Here is an 18,980-nt window from a genome sequence, read left to right as displayed (position 1 = left end):
TCCTGTATTTACGTCACAAACTTGGTTTTGTAAGCATGAATGTGTTGTCCCTTTGGGCTCAGGCTCACAGTTCTCCCTCCCAACCTCCTATGGTGCCAGGCATCCCCTGCAGGCCTTCAGGTGTTTGCAGTTCAACAAGAACTTAATGAAAGTCCTATAACCACTTAACTGAAAACACCACACGGGAATGCTTTGCCAGCTCTGCTGCCAAACATATTAAATACTTCATCTGTGTTTAAGGACAGAACTTATATGCTGGAGAACATGTTAAAGAACTGATGCCAGCCAAAGCACTTCTCATGTCTAAAAATAAAACTTTTCTCAAATCAGTTTCCACTGTGCAGATAATTGCTGTCGGTGCGAAGCAATTCTTCTTTGGTAAAGGTCACTCGATTCATAACAGCATGAAGAGTGGCCATCGCTCATTAGGAGAGAGTTTCAGTATCCCATCTAACCTGGCATGAGCCTCACTGTGCTGGCATTTAGGATCAAACACACTGATCAGGCCCACTGGTTTCACCAACTAATGGGCCAGAAATACCACTGCTGGACCTGACAGCAGGAGGATCTTTGGCCAAGACATTTTCTTACCACTGAACAGTATTAAACAGCAAAGATTGTTTAGAAGAATCTCATGGATACATTTCCTGAGGTGCAGAGTGTCTCCCCCTCTAAAACCCTTCCTTTCACCTTATGGGCAGTCACTGCTGTGCCTTCCTACTTTATATGAAGATCTATGTATAGCAGAGAGGAAAAAAGGAGAGAGTCAGACAGAGAGATTGGGTGGAAACAGTGAGATGCATTGTGTGTCATACACCACTGAAATCTGCAGCTTAATATCCTGTGCCCAGACACCCCAGAGAGCAGTGTAAAGCAATTATTCCAACACTTGCCATTCATTCAGGCTAAACGTGCATGCAATTCCCTGTGCATACCGAAACGCGGTAAACAAAAAATATTGTATAAAACATGATTTGCTACCTGCCAAACTAATAATCCTGAAAGAAATAGAAATCTCTTTAGTTCTAGTTTTAATATTCTATAGTTTGGGTGTCTAAGATGTCATTCCAAGTGCCTGCAGGCAAGTGTTTCTGGATCTGTACCGCATCTCTTTGCGGCAGTACTGGCACCCTGGAAATAGAGTCAATTTTAGAAGCTTTTATGCATACATAAATTAATGAGGACCATGGAGCTTTTATTGAGAAAGAAACCTGCATGAACATGTCCCCCAGCACTGTGGCCATACACCCGCTGTCAATGCAAATCACCCCCCCAAGTGCTGGTTGAAAAAAATGTAGTGTAAGCTGCTGGTGTGCTCAATAGGAGGAGCTGTTGACTCACCGCCTCGTGTCAATAAGCTTTTTGAGCTGGTTAGGATCTGGGTATGTAGTGATTGATCTGGTGACAGAGAGTGTGCACACTCTTTAACTTGCAAACCTGTTGGTCCATGACCAATGAGGACAAGCTCAGACGTGATGCCTCTCTGTGTTCCACTTTCTGGGGTGATTGTGTATCTTGTTTAGGACCACACGCACTGCATACACAGCCAGCATCCTCTCACCTGCTCGCTCAAGGGAGGACATAATCATAATTAAGTAGATGAGTATGCCTCCAGGAAGCAACATGAGAGGAAAAGGTAATTAGGGGTATCTCGAGCATCATATCACCCAAAAGAACCTGCTTATCTCCTTACATCCAATTACACTTATCTTACACGTGATGTGAATAATATATAAATGGATTTAGGAACTCATTTTAAGAAATCTCGCCAGAATGACACCAACGCCCTTACATTTCAAATTCAGGCTCAGTATTTGCTAAAGCTTAACATCAGCAGATGCCCAAGGACATCTTCAAACATCTTTCCCAGAGACTTCACAAGGTGGGAGTCATCCCACGGCTCTGCCACTGCCGGTGAGGTAAATCACACCCTTGAATAGCTTTCGCTTGCATTCACCTTGAATTGAATTAATAAGGAGGCTCCTCACTGTGTCACAGCGATGAGAAGACAACAGTGAATGGAGAGCGGCATTCACCAGGGACTGCTGCTGGATTTAATTAGTCTGTGTTTACCTCCTTGTGTGACGCCAGAGAACCTGATGCACAATCACAAGCATGTTTGTGCGTGCACGTTCGCTCACACACAAACAGCTGTAAAAGAGATAAATCGTGAGCGCCTCCAGTCAATCAGCGCGTAGGAATGGCATCTCCGTTGGGAGGAAACGCTAGACAGAAAGCAGCTTCTGAAAGGAAAGAATGCACCACATTAGCGTTTTGTTCATGTCGAAGAGAGGGACCGAACGAGTGACAGTGGAGAGGCTGGTGTGAGGTGTGCTAGAGTTTGTCATCAGGGATGTTCTGCTGAGATCAAGTCTTACAGCGCGGAGAGGAAGTGTACTGATGCACAACTCGGCACAGGCAACATCTCTCACGATCCCAAGTGCGCCATCGAGCAGGCAGAGGCTGAAAAGCGTGGATTTGTGGTTCCTCATTTATCAGTAACATCATCATGATAACAAAAATGTCTCATAAGAAGAGAGGCAGCCCTGATCTTTGCTCTTACACATTGCTATGACTACATATGAAAAAATAATGCACTGCATTACAGCACCAGCGTTCACTCTCCTTCCTAATCACGCTTGACAAAAGCCTACAAACTAAGTGGGTTGGAGGTTACATACTGTATTTAACATGCAAACAACTCTACTCCTACGACAGATAGTTTACTTTTCACCCATGAAACCCTCTTCCCTTTTCAAACCAATGCTTTTAATAATGAATACATGCATGAGGAAGGAAAGCCTTGTAGAAGCTTGTAGGCAAAACATACTCATTCCCCATTATTAATTTAGGTACAAGGACTAGTATGTTGACAAGTGCATGAACGCTAATTTTTCAAATGCAATGCCTGTAGGAGATGAAGGAGGCCGATGAGAGCAAATCATGTGTAATAATAAACCTTTGTTTCTCAGAGCAACGGGGGAAGAGAGCACGCCGCCAAATAGCCCAGTGGAGGCGCATTAAGAATGCTTGACTGGGCTTTTGGGAGGAACCTTCAGTCCTGGCGGCAAGAGCTCTCTATCTGGCAAAGATGGAGATGAAAACTCCCCGCTGTAGAGTGTTGTATAACCACTTAATATATGGATCGAGGCAAGTGGCACACAGACACAAATATTTTGTGTACCCACAATGGCAGCAACAGCACACACCAACTGCCTCACCAATTAAACATCATTAACATGATCCCCTCGTGTGTTTCCAAGGTAAGTGTGATGCTGCTGTGCTATGTCCTTAGCCAGGCTGAGAGCCAGGCTTAATTGGCTTTTGAAAGACACAAATGCCCTTATGTAAGGTTCTAAGACCAGCCTCGAGTACAGCAACAACAAAAGAAGGTAGACATGAGAAGAAATAATGCCCTTCAAACCAGAATGGGCGAAAACTTAGAAGTAGGTAACTTTTCTGGTGCAGGTGCTTATTTCACAACCAGCCTCTCCCAGCATCATATCATATATATGATATAAGAATAAACTCAAACATTGTTATATACTCAAAACGTCTTTTTATAATCAAAAATATCATCCAAGCATTTACAGTGTATTACAACAAGTGATTCTATGCAACTGTTAACAGCCTTTACAGAAAATGAAGAAATATATCCATTTTTGATCTATGATACAAACCAGGAACAGCAAAAAGAGAAGAGAGGAAGGCCCGAAGGGTTCGGAGGTTTAAAGTGTTCAGTTAGACCCTGAAAAGCCTCCTGGTTAGCCCTGTAGTCCTGGCCCACACTGACACCATACAGAGCCAACTGCCGGCTCCAAAAGCTCAATGCCCTGCCCATGTGGGCAATAACTACATAATAATCCAGTGACTGTAGGAATCGGTGCTCCTCTGTGAGTCCCAGGGAGTCGTTATGTCTAAAAATATTTTGCAGACACTGAAGAACGGAGAGTTCAAGCTCATGAAGACTTTGTCACCATGGTTTGGTGTCAACATTCCGGTAACTATGGAAATGCTGCGTTTTTTTTACGTCTCTGCCACCTACACAGAGTCCCTGAAATGCTCATGTTACATTCCTTCTTGATCTGAGATCTGTGCTCAGTCTCTGTGTCCTTGTACAGTCAGGTAGAGTCCACCGTCTTTGATATTTGGGCTTTATACTGTGTCTTTCACATCTCTACAGTGTCCCTGCGTTGCCTCTTCTGCCTGTCGTCTCTTCCATGTCCCAGAAGTGTCACCGGCAGAGTCTATGTGCTCTTGATGCCTTGAAAGCCGCAGAAGTTCCAGCGTTTCTCCAGACTGGCTCCGACACCAGTCAGCTCCTGTCTGAAGGTGCAGGGCAGCCGAGAAAGAAGAGCCTCCACCTCACCAGGGTTAATCTGCACACACACACACACACACAAAGGGAAGTCCACATGTAACAGAGACCGCAGATAGTCGTACAACAGAAGTCTATCTTTGGCCCCTTATAATTCTCTTTACTTTTTTCATGAATTCAACGTAAGCACCCGGTCAGAAATGATCTTAATGTTCATGTATAAATCTAAGAATATTTATATAAATGAGGCCGCAGGTATTTTTTCTTTTATTTGTAGACCTAGAGAGAAGAGCATTCATGCTCCTATCTCCTCTAGGCTTGATTATGGTAATGTTAATGACTACAGCTAATGAAAGGCTCTGCCATTGGACCTCTTCACGCTCCAAGAGAAGAAGCCACATTATCCGAGTCCTTGCTGTCCTTCACTTGCTGCTTGTCATTTCATTTTAAAATTTAAAGATATCTATGATTTGTTAACCCCGTATGAGCCAGGATGTGATGTGGAGAGCTGGTGAGCCCTTCTAGCAGTCCCCAAATCTTATCTCGTCACTGAAGGTGACCTGGCCTTTGCCGTCTGGGCCCATCAGCTGTGAAACTCCCAGCCTCAGAATCTCACATATTGTTTTCCTACTATATATATTTCCTTTCTTACAGTACATTTAAACTCATTTTTATCTCTGGGACTTCTCAAAATTGCTAAAAATAATGAGGTTTTTACTATATATAATACTATTATATTTACATGGGTTCTGGAGCCATTTGTTTTCATACTGTAAAGTGCTTTTAAATATGAATATTATTATATGAACAGTCTGAAAGACAAATTGGGTAAAATTTGTATATTTTATATATATGTATATATATGGAATCAGTGTGCAGGCGTTTCTCTTTTCATTAATGACCAGAAGCCTTGCACCTACACTCCTCCTTAATTTTTAAATAAACACGTTCTTACAGAAAACAGTTAGATGGGCATGTTGCTATAAGAACATGCTTATTCATTATTTTTGCTCTTTAAATAAGGCACTTCTGCCAGCCGTTGCCAACAAACGAGTTCACTTTAGACATTGCTCATACATCCAAACTTTATTCTTTTACACACTCCACACACCTCCTCTCCACTCACACTCAAAACATTCACTCACACCTCCACTGCAATCAGAGAATGATAGTGTAAGTAAATTTACAGCGAGTGTATGACGGCAGAGCAGCCACCTGACTAAGTGCAATCCGGCTCCCATCACTCAGGTGAGTTGAGGATCATTAGTCAGTTCAGACCCTGAGGTGACACTGCCACAACCCACTGTAGGAGCTGCTGTAGACAACCCACAGTGTCTTGTATTAATAAGTAGACTGTTCTGAGCTGATGTCAGGATGCATTAAGGTCCATCATGGAGATAGGACTGGTGTGTCATTACAGACAATGGAGCCGTGTGTGGAGCCACTAGATAAGCAGAGAGGACTGGGCTTGTTGTTGGGAAGTCTAGCCAGTGATATTGACAAAACTCTGTGGGCTGCTTGATGTGTGTAGCCAAGAGTCGGTGTGGGAACGACACAGAGCACAAGAAAATTCATACGCACACAGACAGACAAGCGTGGGCGTACGCTCACATACACACACATACACGAGCCAACACATGAACACAGAGACACATTAGACAAAAAACCCAAAAGGCATGAGAGAAGAGACAGTCACACTCTATTCTTTGCATGTGTGAGAATGAGTCAGGGCGGTGATGAGCATATTCAAAGAGTTGTTACAGAGAACAGTTATTTCTTGGGGCAACTTTGTGGACGCAGAGACAAAGTTTTTGCAGATGGCAGATGAGTTCTTCCGAATAATGAGTAAGTTTAAAGTAGCCTGACATCTGCAGTCGCAGTCACTAAACTGAAACTCTCAAAGTGGTGACAACGGCTATTTTTTGTGAAGGTCTTCTTGTCGGGGCGGAGAGCACAAATGGCCATTAATCTTAGTGTTACCTTTTGGAGGTGACATTGAAAGTTGGCATTTTGAAAGCCCCATGTAAGTGGCAGTGAAGAGCGATAATACGTCTAAAATGCCTCGGCAGAAAGACAGGGATAAAATAGCTGTGCTTCACCAGACAGAGTGGAAACTAAGGGTGTCTGAGGATTGAAGGTGGTGTTTGGCTTCAAGTGTCAGAATGAAGGATCTAGTTTTAATATGTCACAGCATCAAGGGAAATCACACAACTAGCCAGATATGTCTAGACATACAGCTGTGAAATTTCATGTTTCTGATGTGCAGAAACTTCAACTTTCTGCACATCAGTTTTTGATTTATTTAAACCAAGCTTGTTGGATGTCTTTTTCTGTGTGAATGTTTCCTCCGCTGCACTCAGATCTGGAGTTTGATCAAATTTTGATCTAAATCAAATTCAGTGTCGAATCCACTCATTAAATAAGAATTTTTTGTCTAAACTCTTTTTCTTTGCTGCAAAGGCAGAAACACTGTTTTAATAGCAGCCCAATAAATGGTCAATTAACAGCTGTAAGCCTACTGTACTTTGAATTACTTTTAATTTCCCCCACAGCGGATCAATAGAGGTGCATCTTGTCTTATCTTACATAACAAGCCACTGACTCCAAATACTGAAGGGGTCCTGATTCAGAACTAATAGTTGATAAGATCTTTAAAAAATGATATGTGAATCAAACTTAAAGTGGGAGATTCTTCTTCTTCTTCATATATTGGATTTTGTTTTTGTTTTCCTTACTTTAATAATGGACAATAATAATCTTGGTGTGGATTTTTCCCTGTCTCATCCTCCCGGTGGCATATGGTAGTCCACAGAAGTTGCTACAGTCCCCTGCTGAACTACAAAAAACGAGTCCATTGGTGGACCTAGAGCGGTTTCACTTTGGCAGGATAAAGACAACAGCTGCAGAGAGCACATTAACCAAAGAACAGACAAACCTTTCATTTTAGCTGTTACGAATTAACACTAATTATCTACAGCTGATCTAATCTGCCACCACTGATGTCTGTCATTTTAAGCAGCGATAGTGACAGCCGGGTTTTTTTTCTATGGCTCTTTTCTAATAAAAAAAAAAGGAATAAGGAGAGAGACAAGTTTTGATAAAAATGTGTTGGCGTTGGAGTTTAACGAAAGTAGAGATCTTAATCTCAATGAGAATGCCAAAAATACATCTAACGCCTAATTATTTAAAGGGATACTTTGACATTTTGTCAGACTGTTGGATGAGAACATCGATACCGCTTTCCTAAATGTCAAACTATCCTTTTTTATTTGCTGCAGCCTCACTTAAAGACGTCTCCTCCAAAAGCGTCACCTTCTATACAGAGGGCTGTAAAAGCATTAAGGAGCACTGCTTTCACAGAGGGGCTGTGTCTCAACTACACAGCAGGAGCCTGGCATACAACAAGCCCATATGTCAGCCCTGTAGGGGGGACTGACACTGTGTCTGTATGGGTGCATGTAATCTAAAGTGATATTGAAGGCCGGCTCTGCTGATCTACTCCACAGTGGAACTTCATGTGTGCCCAGTTACCTTGGTGTCCAAACGCTGCAGGTAGGAACAGATGTACTCGATGCTGGCTCCAAACGGGTGGACGTGCAGGAACGTCGAAATGATCCCTGAGGTAGAAAAAAAAAGAAGAAAAAAAAAAAAAAACAAGTCACGAAAAGATGTTAACATGGAGACATGTCACAACACCCTCCAGTTTCTGTCACCTATCAAACATTGACACACTGCCAGAGGATGTACTACTTCTCCTAGGCTGAGTCTAACAAAAGATTCGAGTGGCTTCTCTCAGAGTCCCAGTACTGTTAAGAGCCTCTTGTATATTGTGGCTCCAGATTAGAGGGAGTGTTTAATGACAGCTTTGATGCCGTTGTCTCTCATCAAAGCCATACTCTCCCCCAGCTCAAACAAACCATCTGCTGTCAGCTCACAGATAGGGCCAGGAGAGACGTAATCCTCCACCTTGCCTGCTTACTAGCCACCAACAGAGCGCCGAGGCACCAGCAGTTGAAACAAACAAAGTGTTAAAATTATAAAGGTTTCCAGTGGATCAAACACTAGAGCAAGAATACCACAATCGCTTGAGACTTTTAAGAGGAAATCACTACTTCACGACTTCATTTTTGCCACCTGCAGGAGGTCAGTCGATACTTGAAAATAAACAATGAGCTAGCTTGGAGCTGCTCCACTGGTATTGAATAAGAGACTGACTGGGAGTCTAATGGTGCATTTAGATACAACACCAAGTAGAATTTCATGTTGATTCATTTGCATGAAATCGCCCACTGGAATGGTTTTGCTGTCTGTGTTTATTTGCCTTAAAGAGCCAATGAACATGTCTTCCAGACGTTTGCTGTAACAACATGCACCCACTCCATGTGTGTGCAGATTGCCAGACTACGACTGAGTGTCGGAGCTGATAGTACGACTCAGACTCATTATAAATAAATGTCTCAAAAGGTGGTCATCAAACACTTCAATACAAAACTCCACTGTTCCTCTATTTTACAGCACATTTCCTCCTTTGTGCCCTCTTGTGAGTCTTATGACTCGGGATAAATGCAAACTATGACTAGTAGGTTTCTGAGTCTGATGGGAATCCCAAGCTCGTGCTTTACAGTGTTGTGCAAATTTGTGGCTCATTCTCAACAGTAGCAGATGAGATTATATCTGAAATTGCACCGGCTAGAGCAAATCTGTTTCCTATTTTCTATGCATCCAGGCTTCATGGTGTAGCTGACGGATGTTCGCTTCAGTTTTTGAAGCTTTAACAAGTACAACACGGAAAGTTTCAACTCGCTGTGTGACCATGGAAACCACAGTGAAGGAAATGATACAGCAGCTGATTTTACTGGTGGCTGAGTTCCCTGAATTATACACCTCTTCACCAGCAGAGAACAGATATATAAATCAAAGAAAGTGGTATTGTATCGTCTTCAAAGTGTAATTATATGGTCTGGAACAATAAATAGGGTTTATGATGATAGCTTGCTATATTAATTGTGTCATATTGCTATGCTACTATTATCTGTATTTTAAGCTAGAAACTGCTCTATTTGCCTGCATAATGAGATTATACTTGGTGGACAGCAGCCACCTGTGGTGTACAGACTAGTAGGATCAAAGGTAGCTGGGAGCCACAGTAGCGGATTGGCACTCTGCTCCCACCAATTAAAAATAGAGAACATAGAAGTTGCAACCAATCTTTGTCTGAAAGCATCTTAATTCTTGGAGAGAGTTGAGGGAGACAGTGGGTGCAGCTAGGAGGTGGTTAGTATAGCAGTGTGGTCGTTTGGAAAGGTATCACCTCTGCCTTCATGCAATAATGTGCAATAAATCAAATTACTACAAACTGACTGACACACACAACACCTGAAGAAAACCTCAAAATGTGTGTCTCCCTAGAAATGCATAATAACAATGGCGCTATGGAGCAGTTCATAGGTAAAAACAGAAAATTGACGTCTGAGTGATAATGTGAGAGTCAGATTTGTGTCAGCGTACCAACTAGCAGAGCTTCTCTCTCGGAGTGGACGGGACTCGGTGGATTCTTCTCTGTAGGACCTTCCTTCTCCTGACTGCAGGACACCACTGTCGTTACTGCGGCTTCCTACAAACACACACACACACACAAATGCACACTTACCAGCCTGTTTGACCGTGGCTGATGAGAAGTAAACAAGCTTAAACTTAAGCTGATGCACGGCGCACAATAAGAAATAAAACCACAAATAAGAACGAACATATCAGAAAGTTTCACCACCAACACATTAATATGGAGAGACAATGAGGATGAGGGTGAGGATGAGGATAATGAGGCGAGGGAGAATTTTCCGCCAGCAGCTATATTTCTGATAGAGGGATGAAATGCTTGTCACACACACACACACACACACACACACACACACACACACCAAGGCAAAAAGCGAGTGTAAGAAGAACAAATAGAGGGAAAGAGGAAGAGACTTGGAAGGCAAATGATCAAGCTGTTTGTTTCAGATCTCTGACAGGTGGCAGAAAAATGGCAGAGGAATAACAGAAGAGTTTTTGTCTGTTTGTTGTCCTACATAGTATTGTACTATTTATTTCCACTTGTGTGTGTGGGATGCCTGGTGGCCTTTTTCTGTTTTTAATCTATCCATAACACCCTGTGAGTGTGTGTGTCAGTGTGTGGGCGTGCAGACATACGCACATGTGCGAGCCGTTTTGACTTTATGATTCCTTTATTTCCTAGCCCAGTTGTGTCTGGGTGATTTATTCAGTGACAAATGCAGTTGCAGTGAATTGGATTGGCCTGTAATGATCTGTCATGTCGCTGAAAGAGGTTAGAGAGGAGAGACAGAGGAGGAAGAAGAAGAATAAGGAGGGAGAATGAGGACACAAAACAATATCTGGAGAGGGAGAGGGGAGGGTTCAAACTTTTGTCCACTTACACTGGTTTGATTAGCACTCTCGTCGCCGGCTCTGTCATCTTGCTTTGACATCTCCAGCTGCGGCACATTAGAAACATATGAGTATAAGACGCAGAGAAACAAGCTAAGCGCTAATGTAGACAGACGGGGGAGCATGGTCGTGCAGCAGGCAATTACTAGCATTGTTTACTTTTAGAATAATGTCCATAAATGTGCTGATTCTGAACAAACAAGGGAAAGCTGAGACACTGAACTCCATATGGAAACAATTAACTCTTTTTCTGTTAAGATTTGCACACTCAGCTATTCAATTTGTAACAATGCAACACTTTGTGAATTTGGATTTCCAAAGAATATATTAGTGCAGACCAGTGATTCTCAACCTTTTTGTTTTGATGCCCTGTACAGTGCAGGGAGTGCCCCCTCACTGAACCCCTTCAATACAGGATGGCTTTATGGAATTGTTCACTTGCACATCACTTAAGAAAACACAGTGTCTGTCTGTCTGTCTGCCTTCCACTATCACTTAAAGCTAGATGTTTTCACTTAACATTTATTATGCATTACTTTATCCATTTCACAGTTCTGCTCACTTGCTAACTAGTTTCTACACTTACTAAACTAAACACCTGGTGTTAAAACAACTCTCCACATAGTACTACATAGCAAACAACTATTTGTTGTCTTGGTGAGTTTTATTTTGTTTTCTGTACAGTTTGAAGGGAGTTACGATATTCTGCGATGTAAAATGACAGTTTTTGACAATAGATTCTGGTGGCGAGCGATACAAAGGCTGTTTTAGCCTAAACAAAAGGTCTACAGTCTTTGTAGGGAAGGATCCCTGTAGACCCTTTGTTACATAATGTTTTTCTTTTTTTGGGGGGCTTTTATTGCCTTTAATCAATAGTGACAGCTGAAGAGTGACAGGAAAGTGGGAGATAGAGGATGAAGGGCAGCACAGGGTCACAGGTCAGAGTTGAACCTACAGCTGCTGCAGCAAGGACACATTAGTACATGGGGAACCAGCTCTACCAGGTGAGCTACCAGGACAACCCTAGTGGATTTTTCCCCAAGGATTATGTTGCTGCCACAGCTGCTGAATTAACAGTTTATTTCAACCAAACCAGAATAGATGATCGTTGGAAAGACTGTAATGATGGTCGGGACCGTTGCATCCATTTGTTTTGGTCTGAGATGCTGGTGCTCTAGTGCGACATCTAGTGGCAGTGAATTCCATATATATAACCTCTAAGGTGTTAAAACGGAGTCACGTCAATAAGAAACTGAGCCACGTCCATGTGCAGTTGGCTTGTGGTAGCTGGAAGGATATTTGTTATTGTGACAATAAATAATTTACAAAATGATGTTTGTTTTTGTTCAATTTAATGGAGCTATAATCTTTTCACATAGCCCTGGTAACTATACAAGTACCCCTGGTTGGGAAGCACTGGATTACACTATTGACACCAATTTATTGGCAGCAATTTTCATAACAAATTCACTGTTTATCTATCTATCACTGTTTATTTATCCAACAAAAATGCCAAACAGTCTCTGCATTATACATTGAACAGCTTTGGGTTGTGGTCTGTTGATTGGACAAAACAAGCAATCTGAAGAATACACTGTGGGTTCTGGGAAACTATAATGGGAATATTTATGACATGTTATATACTCAATGATTGATCATTTAAAGGGGCAACGATTGCACATGACATCAGGTCACGTGTGATGAAGAGTACTGCTCAGTTTGTACAATCGGAATTTAAACCTAAACAGCAGCTTTAGGAGGAAATGGACCTTTACCAGGTAGGAAGGGTCTGATGAAAAGATGCTCCAATGGTGCTGCATTATGGGAAGTGTAGGCTCAAGCATTCTTTGACAATTTCTCTTTTAATGTGTTTCTTGAGAGTCCCCCTACTTTATAGAAATGCAATACTAAATCTCTTGAGTACTCCTTTAATTAGAAAAATTATCAACAGATCAATCAATAATGAAAATAATCATTAGTGGCAGCATAAAATATACATGGGAAAAAAAGATAAATGTAGTGAAGGTGAATAGCCTCAATGACCTGCACTGTAGTTAATCCAGTAATGTGTGGTGACAGTGGGAGTGGTGATTGGACCATTGAAGGAGAACTGATGGCATGGAGAGATCTCCTCAACGTGACAAATCACCACACAACAACCGCTAATCTTCAGAGAAACCAACACCCAAAAATTGATTTCTCTTTCTCCCATTAATGAGACTGCCTCTCATGATTCATGTTTTCCCACATGCAGGAATTCAATTAGCATATTTCCCTGGGCTCAGAGTCGCGGGGACACATTTCTAATCAAACTCATCACCATTAATGCCCTATTGACAACTCCGTCACTCCGGTTGATCTGAACGAGGAGACGCCTTAGCAAATTACTAATTCACCTCTGTGTTATATGAAACCTGCAGTCGGCTTGTACATCTCAAGGCAAACAGACAACACATGGAGCAGCTCCCCACATGGATTGACAGCCTCTCGTTTGTATTATTATCCAATTTAATAGGCGATTGAACCTGAGGCTCATTTTAATGACAGTCCTTCCTCTCATTATTATGAGCCAGAAGGAACATTAACAAACATTAGGTCTTGGATACTGGGAATATGGGACAACACCTGAAACATTAGTAAACATGACATGTGTAACAGAGAAAAATGACCCCTTGAAACTTGAAATTGTTTAATGAGATTGTAGATCACAGGTGCACTGTATTTAGCAATGTACTCTTGTAGTAAAACAGCTCGCCACTAATCAATATTAGATGGAGTTTTTGTTGGAAACAACATGCCTCACTGTAAGCAACACATTCAATCAAGTAACAAATGTGATGTTGGAATGGATGAATAATGTAGCAGAAGTGGCTCTAAGTGATGATGTGGCCTTATATAACAGCATCTCCCAGTTACATCCTGTTGGTCAATTCAAACTAAATGATTGCTCTGTGCAGATGTAACCCAGGGGACACAATGTTTAGGAATGAGAGTATGTGATTGGGTTGCTGGTGATCAATGTCACATAAAGTCTCAGCAGCAGACAAATAAGGAAACAATTTAACTGTGGTCAACCATACTCAACATGTTTCCACTTAGGAAATGAATGGATATCTTCTGGTTTTACTTTCATATAGCTGCAGTAAGAACATGCAGTTATACAGAAGTGGACAAAAAACCATCTGGTTAGAGCAGCACAAAATTGAAGGAAAATGACTTTAGTTTGTATGTATTAATGGATAGTTTACGTAATAATATGTTGTATGTTTTATATTTAGACTTTTGGAATTTCCACTACAGCAGGCTGTTGCACCAGCTATGTTTCAGTTTCAATGTGGCTCAATTTAAACTTAGTCAGAGAGTCCCATACTAACTTAGGAAGATCTAGTTAGATAGATATCTGGTTACTTTTTGGTTAGAAACATGTTACAAGAGCCAGAAAAGAACTTTCTTAAATATCTGCACAGACTACATCCCTTTACATTTATGATGACACTGACTCCACCAACATGAGTGCTCAGTATTGCGCCAAAACAAACAGTATTGCGTTCGACAAAACGTGAGAAACTGTGAAAATTATTATTTCCCAAAGTGACGTTAGGATGTTGCTTGATTTATAAAAAAAAATTCAGATTGATCTAGAATTTTCTTTTGTGCAATTTTTGGAATAATAAATAAATTATTACAAATAGTTTCCTGCCCATAAACCAACATATTATTAAAACAAAACAAAATTATTTCAGCCCTGAATATATAGCAGAGTCAACACAGAGTAATTTATTGGCATCATGTGACACGGATGTGAATATTTGTTTTGCAGTACGAACTGGCAATGAAGGTTTTGCTCACTAAAGCAGAACAAACTTTGAAGGACACTAAAACCGTTGGAAAACCGTTTACTGCACACAATGGATGACAAATAATCAAATGATGTTTGGTTGAGTATGTTGTCTATCAGATGAATTATTGTACACTAATAAAAGCTAAATGAAGGGAAATCATAAACCTGAACATACTGAGCCACTTAAATCCTGAAAGCTCTATTATTAACTTTTTTGGAGGAAAATTAGAAATTAAAGAGCCGATTATAATGCATTTAAAAAAAGAAGGAAATAAGCTCCCTGGGAGGAAAATGGGAAAACCAGAACACTGATTGAAGTTAGAGATCGTCTGTCTCACTGTGGTAGGCCGTTCCCTGCAGTGTTGATATTATAAAGATGCACCCAGAAGAGCTATTTGGGGATATCTGATGAGCTTAGAAAGAAGCTATTTTCTCAACCAAAAACTACATATAACAACTATCACATTCTGTCCTTTTGTTCATTGATGATTTAGCGCTGGAACTCATTTCTTTCTTATTAAAGTGCAAATTAATTTACTTTCAGACAAAGAGAGTAACCCAGAAATGAACTCTCATATAAAAAAACAAGGAAACATGGTAGATTCTTCCCCTTTCTTCATTCTCAGGAAGCCCAACTGAGAATGTGTGTGTTTTCTGTCAAACTAACCTGGATTGCGTGAGTGTTTTGCAGGTTTTGGAGTCCTTCCTTTAGGTTCAAGACTTGGTTCTTCAGCTGCTGTTTGTCTTCCAAACTCTTCTCCAGCTCTGCCTCTCGCAGTTTTAATTCTTCCCTCATTTTTAACAGTTGCTGCAAAAAAAGAAAAAGAAAACGGGAGAACGGTAAGCCACTAATGCTACTCTGAACTAACTAACCATGACGATGCTAACCTCGTGCTCAAACTGTTCTGAAAGCAGAGGAACAATCAGCCATTTGTTTTATTAATATTTAGCATGTAATCCCTACACCGGTAATTAGAACTTCAGCTTAATACAAAAAAGCAATTAGACACTGACGTGAATTATATCTCCAATAAACACTTTCTAGAGGGAAAACAATTGTATCATATTTTGTTGTATTCTATTCTGTTGAATGTGTCAAAGAGGAGTAATTTGCCAAATCCTTTGCTTTGCTACACTCAAAAACTACAAATAACATATGGATCATTTGGGTGAAACAAGAGCGGGTGTTTGAGGGAGCTTTGATAGCTAACAACTACATTTATCTCCAATTTGTCCTCTGAAGTTTTGTACTAAACAGATGAAAGGATTCACTTCCTGCTGAGTTAATTTCAACAAAAGAGGGTCCGCGAGATGCAGGGGGTCTTTACAACCCAGAATTTTCATCTGCAAAGCTGCACATTAAGTGCTTTTGTGTTACATGCAGTATAATTCACAAAAGACAAAACAGGTTGCCAGTACATGCTGATAATATCTCATTGCAATTTGTGTGTCTGCGTGACACAACATGTGGACTCTGGCAAGGGGAGGTATCCAATTTCAGTGTCTTCCAATTCATTTAATCCATTTACCTAATCTTTTCATAAACACATCATGAGAGACGTAAACTGCAGAGGTAATTATTCTCTGTAAGCAGAAATGAACAGCAGGGACTTAATAGATTCTCTTCTTCTAAACATGAATTGATCATAATTTCCATTACCTGTGACAGCTAGATAAGTGAGGACACTTGACAAATGCCAGAATGAGTCAATTTAGTAGTCCTTTAGTATTGAAAACAGGGCCGGCTTTTAGCTTGATATATCAGGGTGGGCTGGTAGAAATAATAGGTGGACAACTTGGGCGGTATGTAGCCCAGAAGTTAGGGAAGCAGACAAGTAGTACGAAGGCTGCTGGTTTAAATGCCTGGCCAGATGGCACAAAAATCTGGCTAAATGACAGCTGGCAAGTGGAGGGCTGTCATAGTCAAGACCTGATACTCCTGGCAATGTGCCCTCAAGCTTGAGGTGTTTGGATGGGTTAAATATAGAAGATTAATTTTCCGATGGGGGTTGATAGAATTGTATTGTTTTAAATTTATTAAGACCAATGTGAAACAGGGAAATTGGGAGGTAGTGTGTTGAAAGTAGTATTTTAACATAATCAACTCCATACCATTTATTTTCATTGGATAATCTTAGTTCTCAAATAAATAATTAAAACTTAATCCATTGAAACGTTTACTCAAACAACTCAATCAACTAACTAAATACTAACTTCAATGTAACTATATCTTTATTTAAAATCTATTTATTCTATTAATTAATATTGTTATTCATATTATTTTTTGTTAATTTCATTCCCTAAGATTGCCATATTTATAGTTCATAATGGTATATGTGCTTTGGCAACACATGTTAAATGTCATGCCAATAAAGCCTGTTAAATTATAGTTAGTTACTACATCTTTTAGTTAACTAAGATTGACAGAGAGAGAGAGAGATTTAAGATGATGAAGAAGTTTTGACATTATAGGGCGTTCTTTTAAGAAAGCAACTGTTAGTCATCCTCCAGATTTAGTAGTCAAGAAAACAATGTCACCAAAATATTAATTCTTTCTTATTTTTTCCCTTTTTCACTGATGGATTGTGGTGATTGTTTTCTTAACTGCTGTTTCCAGGTCAAGAAGAAACTTTGAACTGAAGTGGCTGAAGTAGATTAAGTAAGACAAACTGTGTGAGCGGTCACTTGATTTTCAAAAAATATTAAGACATAATTAATGTGTAGGCACACATGCATGGCAATATTCCGGTTTTATTTTTAATGTACTTATATGTCCATCCTGAACGCATACAACTGTTGTCTTTCATGATGTAACTTCTTTTGGGGTATTACTTTTTTACCATACTTGCTTCCTTAAAGTATTTAATTAATTGTTCGTTCATATGATTTCATTTTATAGTGTTTTAGCTCCTTTTTTCTAATATTTCTTATTGTGAGAGATTGAATTCCTGCCTGTCTTGATAATGGTTGGTGGACTGTAAAAACACTAGGGATTACAATAGAAAGGATCATTCTGTCCCTGACAAAGTCTGACATGCAGGATTTTATGAATATATAAAAATGGTGTAATCCAAACCAAAAATAGCTATACCACCCACTGTGAGATGGTTTAATCTGGAAATGAAATACTGAAGATGCTGTACAACAACATTCAGAATCCAACATACTGATTAGGGATGCACAATGATATTGCCAAAGCGAAAGGCTTTAAAATAAAACCTCGGCATCTGCAATTTATTCTGAAACTGAAACTAATGGAGTTTATTGCTCTGCACAACCAGCGGTTTTTGTTTGTTGAAGATGTCAGGATTTCTGGACTATGTTGAGCCTAACGCTACAAGATGCCCGGTTTCTGGTATTTGTCAGATGTGCCTTACCTGAGTGGCAAGCTGTCTTATGCTGCTTATTGAGTTTAAGCAACAGTCTTTAGGCTAATTTATTCAACAGTGTGACATCAATGTTCTTTCTGTTGGCTTTAATTAATTAATGAATAATTAGTTGAACAATTCACTTACTCTCACCTGTGGACAGAGATTACATTTATTTAATAGTCAAATTTGGCCTGGTTGTTTTTTGTTGATTGTCTCAGGGAAAGCATCATCCAAGCCTGTTGAAGTAGGATGAATTTTACAATTTGAATGTGAATGTGTACATTTATTTCATGTTTGCATCTGCCAGTGGGTCATCACGATAAGAGCAGGCATAATAATATGTTAATTCCACTACAGGAGAGACTTCATGTTCTCTGAAATTAGGCTGACAAAATATGTGCATATATTGGCATCGACAATTGACAAAAATGAGCTGGAAAACATTGGCGTATTCGGCATCGGCAGGAATCCAATATTGTGTATCCTTAATACTGATGATATGCAAGGCACATTTTCAAAGAAAAAAACAACCTGTGACTTTGTATTACCTGTCTTTGTATAAATGGTCTGAAATTGTTTTAATAGCCTTGGGTTTGTTCCGAGAGCTAGAATCATAGCACACAACCCCCCAATCTCAAGTAAAACTCATTCCAATTGTGAATAAGCTTTCCTTTAACAAGAGTAAACCTTAAAATATGATTTTTTTAGCAGCTCTTTAAAAAAAATCGAACAGCTGCACCAGACAGCTGTACTTTCCTACTTGTTCCCACACAGCACTCTTTTAAAGTGCTGGGTGATGAATAAATGACAGTTGCGTTTTTTCATTTTACGTGGAAAATTCAGTGGGTTAACCCGAGTGACCTTGTTCTTAAAAAGGAACCTGGTGCAGAACAGCAGATTAAACTTATTGTTGGAAGGATGATTTGAAAAAAGTGTCTGCATGCTTCTGTGTGTGTGTGTATGTATGTATGTATGTATGTATGTATGTATGTATGTGTGTGTG

General features: G+C 40.2%; 1 protein-coding gene across 1 annotated transcript in view; it reads right to left on the bottom strand.

The window, feature by feature from the left end:
* Nucleotides 1-3,542: 3,542 nt before the first annotated feature.
* The window catches only part of LOC118333752 (ecto-NOX disulfide-thiol exchanger 2-like), a 162,163-nt gene continuing 146,725 nt past the window's right edge, over nucleotides 3,543-18,980 (bottom strand). The window contains 5 exon segments of the mRNA XM_035669531.1: nucleotides 3,543-4,379; nucleotides 7,850-7,935; nucleotides 9,827-9,932; nucleotides 10,756-10,812; nucleotides 15,274-15,414. Of these exon segments, the coding sequence (XP_035525424.1) occupies nucleotides 4,248-4,379; nucleotides 7,850-7,935; nucleotides 9,827-9,932; nucleotides 10,756-10,812; nucleotides 15,274-15,414 (522 nt within the window). The 3' untranslated portion in view covers nucleotides 3,543-4,247.

This window comes from Morone saxatilis, unplaced genomic scaffold, assembly GCF_004916995.1.
Source record: "Morone saxatilis isolate NCDOM2014 unplaced genomic scaffold, NCSU_SB_2.0 Contig22, whole genome shotgun sequence".
Taxonomy (NCBI): Eukaryota; Metazoa; Chordata; class Actinopteri; family Moronidae; genus Morone; species Morone saxatilis.
The sequence above is the reverse complement of the archived record's forward strand: the minus strand, read 5'-3'. Positions and strand labels throughout refer to the sequence as shown.